This window comes from Arachis hypogaea, chromosome 19 (genome assembly GCF_003086295.3).
Source record: "Arachis hypogaea cultivar Tifrunner chromosome 19, arahy.Tifrunner.gnm2.J5K5, whole genome shotgun sequence".
Taxonomy (NCBI): Eukaryota; Viridiplantae; Streptophyta; class Magnoliopsida; order Fabales; family Fabaceae; genus Arachis; species Arachis hypogaea.
This window is the reverse complement of record NC_092054.1, coordinates 150,316,030-150,324,466: the sequence shown is the minus strand read 5'-3', so window position 1 is coordinate 150,324,466 and position 8,437 is coordinate 150,316,030. Positions and strand designations below refer to the sequence as shown.

At 32.5% G+C, this 8,437-nt stretch overlaps 1 protein-coding gene across 1 annotated transcript; it reads right to left on the bottom strand.

Moving 5' to 3' along the window:
- Positions 1–958: 958 nt before the first annotated feature.
- LOC112776144 (protein S-acyltransferase 8) lies at positions 959–6,053 on the bottom strand. The gene is made up of 5 exons (XM_025820173.3): positions 5,340–6,053; positions 2,927–3,112; positions 2,458–2,757; positions 2,091–2,324; positions 959–1,854 (listed from the first exon to the last, which is right to left on the bottom strand). The coding sequence occupies exons 1-5, from the start codon at positions 5,382–5,384 to the stop codon at positions 1,327–1,329; spliced, it is 1,293 nt and encodes a 430-aa protein (XP_025675958.1). The 5' UTR covers positions 5,385–6,053; the 3' UTR covers positions 959–1,326.
- Between the last annotated feature and the right edge of the window lie 2,384 nt (positions 6,054–8,437).

The following is an 8,437-nucleotide window of genomic DNA, read 5'->3' as shown; positions in this document are numbered from 1 at the left end:
GGATTGTGTTTGTCGCTTTTGCCATCTTCTCCAGGGACATCCATGCTTTCGTGCCTTTCTTGATTGCGAGATCAAGAAGGAGCACTCTTAGCCTTCCGGAGTCTTTCTCCGATGAGATCTTGGGATCTGAAAGCATCTCTTGCGTGCATCTTGCTCTATCCTCCTTGTCTATTCCATTGCTCTTACAAACTAGACCAACCAAGGCAGAAACTCTTTTGCTTGGAGCAGAAGCCATTGGTTTCTTGGCATGTGCTACATGAGAGGTGATAAGGATCAAGCCAAGTACTGCGAACAATGATAATGTTGAGGAACTCATTTTGTTTATTGATGATAGTGATGAAGATTAGAGTGTGTTTTTGTTGAGGATTTTAATTTTTGTGGAGAGGGGAGCCCTTTATAATAAACTATTTAACTATGAAACTCTAATTTAGGCTAATCAGTTTTTTCCGGCTTAACTTAGTTCGCTTTTTATAACAAAGTCATTATTTGATGCCTATAATATAGCATTCGATTTTCAAGTCTAGTTGTCATTATGGATTTGCTTCGTTTAACAAAATCCAATCATATTAGATCATTGAAAGGTGAAAAACTGAAATCATAAATTAAACATTCAAATAACAAAATAACTAAATATTATATAGTTAGTTAACATAAGAATAATGTCAATAGCCTTGGTTTGTCCTATACAATTATTTCAAGAATAATTTATCGTGTGTTCCAAATCTCATTTTGCAAAGGTGAAGTTGACTTTTAAAAGTTGTTAGATAACAATTTAGTCAAACTTGTCAAATTATCTAACAGCTCTCAACTGTCAACTTCACATAAAAACAATTATACGTAGATTTTCACCTTTAGAAAGAATATTATAACAATTAACAAAGATGGTTTCACATGAACATCAAAGAAATGAAAAGCACTTGAAAAAAAATGAGCAGTTTTCCAGGCCTAAAACACAGCATTTGTAGGGCAACTTCTTAAGTATTCCCAACTGGTTATTTACACAAAGAATAAAAGCCAACTAAGATAAGAATATAAGATCCAGTGATCCACAACATATTGATCTGTTGAAAATTTTGAAAAATAAAATAAAACAAAATTAACCATAAAAACAAGACACTACTTTCTTTGTCCTCTCAAACAATTACAAACAAACATTTCTATGCTTTCCCAAAGAGCTAAGGTAATCACAAAAAAAGGTGAAAGTTTTATACTAAAAGTGCCAACTAATTCAACTCTCACTTGTGTTATGGCAACTCTGGACAAGGACCGTTTCCTTTGCTATCTTTTGTCTCCAAGTAATCCCACAATCTTGACGCTATGCAAATATCATAAAGACCGACCGGCCCTGGTCGGCACATTTCCGGAGGTTGTTAGATAGCTTCTGCTTTCGGTGACATTTGAATCGGCAAGAACCTGCTGTGCAATTTCCAAGCCTTCATTCTTTTCCCAACTCGAACGCCTAGCATCCGACCGAATCGTGGGAGCTCGATGATCTAATGACAAAATGGAGTCAGGTTCAGATGTATTATGAGGTGGTCCATTGCTCCCTCTGCTCTGAATGTCCTCGTCAAGCTCTTCAATATTCCTACGCTGCGATATCTTCAATAGGTCTTCACCAATATCTAGATCATCTTCAACTTTGGGACGGCGATCTCCATCCAAATCATCCAGTTCATGTTCCCGAGGAGTGACCGGAACAGGTGGCCTCCTTACCTCCTCTTGAACAAAGGCCCTGAAATTGTTCCTAGAGGGCTTTACTTTTGTGCAAAACACTTCTAGAAAGTTACCTAAACATCCCTGATTAAAAACATTGTTCCTGCTGTCAGCTCTATACCGGAAGTTTTCATAGGTAGTCTGCAAAACAATAACTTCAGAATCAATTTCTTAATAACAAGGCATTCTTAAGTACTTGCATTTCTCTTCTAAGATTACATAGGTGGTCCATTGTTACATCAACAATGACAAATTATGTCACTCCTTTTAGAAGCTTCCCGAATAAAATGGAGATCACTCCTTTCGATTTTCTATATTCGCGTTGAAAAAGCCTTATAAGGTATCAAAACAAGAAATGTAAAAAGATTTAAACTCACCTGGTTTGTGCCTATAAGGTACAAATGAAAACCAGTTAGTCCACCAACAAACCACAGAGAGATGAAACAATAAGCCATGAGTATCACAGATGCAGGGGATTCTTTCATTGCCTTCCAAACTGTGCCATCGTAGTTATCCACCCGAACCTTGATGTAGTAAGCTGAGATGGAAAAGACATAGATGCAGAGTAGAGTTGCTGAAGAAACAAATAGAAAGAAGTAACGGTAGTTCCTCTGCACAGACGAAAAAAAATAAATGAAAAACTGATAAGAACAAAGCAAAACTAGTAAGAAATAGAACATAAATGAAGAACAACACACTTCACATGAAAAAAATAAATTAAGTCATGAATGTCAACTATCATACCAGACCAATACATTGTCCCACCCAAGGACAATGGTGGTCGAAACGCTCAACACAGTTGTTGCAAATGGAGCAATGCGAGCAACGCGGAGGTCGATACAGCATACAAGTTTCACAGTACTTCACCCTTATAGTATGGCCATTGACTATTACATCTTTTGTTCGGGGAAACTGAAGGCTAGGCGTTTGTCGGCCACCCCCACCATCAACAGATTCGTAGCGAAACTCTTCCTCTGGTGGATGTGAATTCCTTGGAATAATGCCCGGATCACGTGAGGAAGTAAGGAAGAGAAGCATCAACACCTAGAGACAAAGACTGTGGTATTAAACTGTAGAAAGCAGTCTCATGATGACATATGATAACCTTTTTTAAATTTGGACCATTGAAATTAGAAATGAACAAGTTTTGACAACATAGATAAGGATAGAATCATCAACCAATAAACTAAGGGAAGAAGGCAATGATACTTACAAGAAAAGTAAATAGAATTGCCACCACTAGAATAGCATATCCTGAATCATATGAAGAAAATTGATGCCGAAGATGCCTCGCTACAAATACGCAAAAGATGATAACTGGAACAAGAATCAATAACAAGGTGATGAGAAGCGACCTAGCATCAGGCCCAAATATCAGCCTCCCTCCAAATATGAATTTCTGCAAAAATATTTGGAGAAGTTGAGAGTAAAATATGAGCTAAAAATCAGCAGAATATAGTTCACAGGACACTAACAGTTTCCGAAAGAGACAGAATAATGCAATACTAGTAGAATGCTACATATTTTCAAGAGGATAGGATCAGAAATTAGAAACAGTTCTAACAGAAGCTGCAGAATACAAACAATTTCCAGCAAAACTTTCCATAAATACACAAACACCCACAAAATATAATATGTCGTTAATAAAAAAATTAAAAGAAGACTTTAATTTTGATGCACTAACAGGGTAAAACGTTTTACACAGCCATCCAATCACATCCATTCTTTCGAATGACCATTCACGCGGTCAATGTAAATGTAGTTATTTTTGTCGATGTAGCGTTACGTGATTGGATGTACGTATAAAACTTCTTTAGACTTTCAATGCATCAAAATTAACTTTTTAAAGGAAAGAATATACATGCGGTGGAAGATAATAAATCCTCTTATCATAAACAGAATGTATCCCACAAACTAATGCACCAAGCAACCACATGAACTGCAAAATGCCATAAAAACTAAATTCTTTTTTCACTCCAAAACCTTTGAAAAGGAGAGAACATATGATGCATGAGAAGACAAACAAATTGACCAAGAACCACAAAACAATTCACCAAGTGCACCATAGAAATGGCCAATTTATATTCTATGGTATTAATATTTGCTTATTTTAGCAGTTTATACTAACAGTTAAACTATAGTCTGATGAACATACCCAAAATCGTACCATGCATTATATCATTTGGACCTTTTCACTGGGTAAGCATCTTATATATGGAAATAAAACAAAGATGAGACAACAAAAACCACATGGAACAAATCAACAATTAATCATTCATCGTTTCTCAACCATTGGACCACCACTGGAATCCTGTACATTGGAATTGTCAACAAGATTCTAGTTACAAACTTACAATCAAACATGTATGACGTAGCATTAATCATCCAACAAACACCAACAGCAAACATTGCCTATCATTATCAATTTCCACAAAAAGTAATTTAGCAAGCAGATAGTGAAGACCACTATCACATGCTAGTACCAATCTACCACTACCACACATCTTCAAAAGCAATCATACTATTATAATAAAGAAGATATAATATTCTGCTTGCTCTAATTCATTAATCATCCTAAGCTCACACTTTAAGTTTCTCATTCTTTTAGAGTTTATTCTACAAGAAGCCACTTAACATCATACCAAACATAGCAACAACATGGACCCACATATGTTGCTAAAATGCTCCAATCATTCCACGTTAAGCCAATATAATCCAACCTGTAACCAAATCTAAATCTCACCTCACTCAATTATCTACTAATAAACTTTAACTTAGCCAGGAGTCATTTCACCAAGAAAAGAGAATACAAAATTCTAACATGAAAGCCTATTCCAAAAAACCGAGTCTGCTAAATGTAAAACATGGATATCATCTTTGTCTCCAAAAAAAAAAACACACACACACATTAAATTAAACAAAAAACAAATAAAAAGAAGCAGCAGCAGCAACTCACCAATTATTGTAAACCTCACTAACATGATCTGTTGAACTACACAAAAACTATAATCCAAAAATTCAAACCAATAACTGATCCAAAGCTGAAACATACACTACACTGAATTCTAACTCCTTTCACTTACACAACTTGAGCAGCAGATATAGCAGAACCAGAACAATAAAATTTCAAATACTACATCGACATATCTTATTTTCTCATAAGTTTCCCAACACTTAAAATCAATTCAGAAGATACAAGACCAAGCTATTACTTCAGATACCACTCCAATATAACAAAGACCATACTTCATAGCTTACCACATAACCAACTGAAATCGAGAATGGAATCCTAAGAGCTCAATCAAGTCAGTAGAATTCCCCCCAAAAAAGTATAACCTCACTCCACTGCCAGCTAAAAAATTCATCGAGCACACACAACCTACTTGTAATTTCAAAAAATCAAACTCAAGTAAAAGCTTTTCCCACTTAGCTTCTACAGCTCAAGCAACCAGAAGTTCAGAACTGCCCCAGAAATTCAAAGGCACCCACTAGAACCCACCCTTAAGAAGCCTTCATCACCAAGCAAATCAAACACTTACCCACAAATCTACATCATACCCAGATAGCATATCAAGGATAAAAAAGCTAAATTTGCAGCTAATAATGGATAAAAAATTGAACTTTACATTGCTTCCTTTCCAAACTTGGTACACGCGCTGCTTCGGTGCCATGAAGATACTACCCTCCCTCTTCCTACTTGAGTGCTAGAACCAGCAAGCTTTCTTCATCTCATTCTCCAACACCATTCTTCCAAACACAGTCACAGTGAATCGAAGTGTTGGATTCAGGGTCAAAAATTGTAGGCTTCGTTATAGAAAAAGCTTCATAGACAAAGAAAAAAGAAATAGGAGAGAGAAAAGGGGTGGGGTGTGATCCTAGAGAGAGAGAGGGAGATGGCGGTTTTCTTGAGTTTGGAATTTTTGGAAGTTTGGATTTTTTTTTTTTTTAATTTTGTTGAGGAATGTTTTGGGACAGAAAAAAAAAATGTAGTGTGTGCACTGCAGATACAGCTAGAAAAGTGAAGAAAGATTGAATTTTTGAAGTTGAAGTAGGTATGAGAAGAAGAAGAATAAGAATAAGCCCTTCACTAACACCTTACTATTATTATTATTATTATTTTAATCTTTATCGCTGTCTTTATGACAGTAAAATATCTATTTAATTATTCTGAAATTTCACAATCTCAAAAAATGAAGCTACTATTTCACGAAAATGGGGTCTCTGGTGGCTGAGTGAGCATGATCCAACGGTGGTGATGGAGATTGTCCATTCTCTGTCACCAGGTTTATGTCCCTTTTTATAAACAGGACAAAATATGTTACCGAAAAAACAAAACAAAAGAAAACAAGTTTTCATGGCGAGTAAAACACAATGAAATGTATCAGCATAGATTTTATGTTCACAGAGTTTTAGTCAGATATGCAGATTAAAAAATTCAGATATGGACGTGTGGAAATATTAATTAAAGAGAATAATTTCATATATTTTATTTTAGAAGAGTGTTAGGACAAAAAGATTTTGTAATTTATAATTATCAATTAGCTATCATGTATTTTTAATGGTGTGAGATTGCATCTAATTATGTAAAATTAGTTAAATATTGATCAGATATTAATAAAAATGCTGACCTCCTATACTTTTATTTTATTTTATTAGTAAAATTAGGTAAATAAATATTCAAAAATATTATATATACAAAAAATTATCATCAAATCAGTGCATAAATATATATTACGTAATTTATTTTTAATATATATTTTATATTTTAATATATATTATATACGAGTAGTTGATTTGGTAAATAATAAATATTTTTTATTTGTTGTAAGATATTTTTTCATAAAAATTGTGATATATATACTTGTTATTTTTCATATATAAAATTAACTAATTTCTTTTCACCATTTAGATAAGATATATATGACCTAAATCAATGAGTTTCAAATTGAATTTAAAGATAAAAAATTAATATTTGAATAAAAAGTTATTACTGAAAAGCATTAAAGAGAAAGCACATTTTTCTTTGACACGCCAGTAAATAGTGAATTATTTTGATATGTATGAGAGATGATATTGTTAATGCCAATTATGTAAAATTGTGTGCACTTGAAAACAAATTTTTTATTTGAATGTTATTCTCTTTTTGGTATATATCATTCTCTTTACATCAAATCTCACACTTCTTTTAAAAGAAAGAAAATAACAGTTTTCAGAATGGCAAATGGGAAATGGTGCATGGGTCCAAAAAAGTGTAGGGAAGCAAATTGACAAAAGAGAAGTTCCAACCTGGCTTTGTTGGTCTAAGCCTTGACCATATGGCATAGATTCAGATGCTTTAGCATCCTTCACTTACCAAAATTGTAGCTTTATTATTATTAGTATTATCTAGTAATAAAATATAATGATGAATAATATTGTTCCATGACTAAGTGTTTGTTCTTTAAAGTTTTAAAGGCATTACCGAAATCTAGATATTCTCTTTAATTTGCAAAAGTCAGCTTTATAAGCATAGGCCATATGGTCCTTGATTCTTAACTCTGCCTTTCTTGTTTGCAAATTGGTCACAACCCAGTAGTTTTTGGATAATGAGAGATGAAGAATAGTCTTCCTTTGCATAGTTTTTGTTTGCGTCAAAATAAAGAATTTCCGTGACAAAACAAAATGCAAAAAGAAAAAAATTGGAATAAGATCATTATTATCTATCACTTATTCCTCTTTTTCTTATATAATATAAATAAATAATACATATTTGGTTTGTTGAAGGTAAACATTTTTAGTGTAAAAAAATTTGATTAATATTAGTTTAAAAATAAGATAAAAATAAAAAAAATCGGTCAAATTTTGAGAAAAATATATACGTACTTAAATATTAAAAAGTGTTCGTATAAAATAAAATAAAATTGTATTTAAATTTTCATGACTCTTAATTCATTTTTGTTATATCACGCAGTTATAACATGAATATTAAAACTTTTAAAATAAAAAAGTTGATAAAATAATAAAATAAAAAGTTAGTCATTTTTAATTAAGATAGTGTGATATATTTAAAAAGTCATTTTTAATTAAGATAGTGTGATATATTTATTTAATTAAGATTGTATTTAAATTAATTTTTCACTTTTTTACTTTATCAATTTTTTATAGAAAAAGTATAGAGAGCCAGCACTTTTATTAAAATTTGGTCAACACTTAACCATCAAAAGTAAAATGAGTAATTCTACACCATTAAATGTTATTTTACACCATTAAAAATATTGATGATGGCTAATTAATAATTACACATCACAAATTCGGCTGATCCCCTAGCACTCCTCTTTTTTTAATTTAAAAAAAAATCTAAATTCAAATGGTAAATAATAAATATCTAAACCATGTGGAGTTTATTAGCATTTGTATTTTAAGGTGTAACTCCACATAAAAGTTTTTTTACTCTCTCATATCCATGTGATCATTCTCTCTTATCTTTTTTATTAGAGTTGCACACAGATCAGATCGAATTGGATATACCCTATAATTTTATCCGATTCACACTGTACTCATCAGATCGGATCAGATACGATATTCGCATTTTTTTTAAGTTGGATCCATCCGATGGATCGGATCGGATATTGGGTATATCAGCATAATTCAAAAAATTTGTTTTAAGGCCATTTTTTATTGTAAAAAATCTATTTTTTCACTCGTTTAAGCCTATTTATTCTTAAAATATTATCAATAAAAATTA

Bases quoted from the DNA above. Each gene is read 5' to 3' on its own strand.
- LOC112776144 (XM_025820173.3), bottom strand. From the start codon at position 5,384: ATGGCACCGAAGCAGCGCGTGTACCAAGTTTGGAAAGGAAGCAAT. The intron at 2,325-2,457 runs GTATGATAGTTG...TCGTCTGTGCAG, and splicing joins TGGGACAATGTATTGGTCTG to AGGAACTACCGTTACTTCTT. The intron at 1,855-2,090 runs GTGAGTTTAAAT...ATTGTTTTGCAG, and splicing joins ACCTTATAGGCACAAACCAG to ACTACCTATGAAAACTTCCG.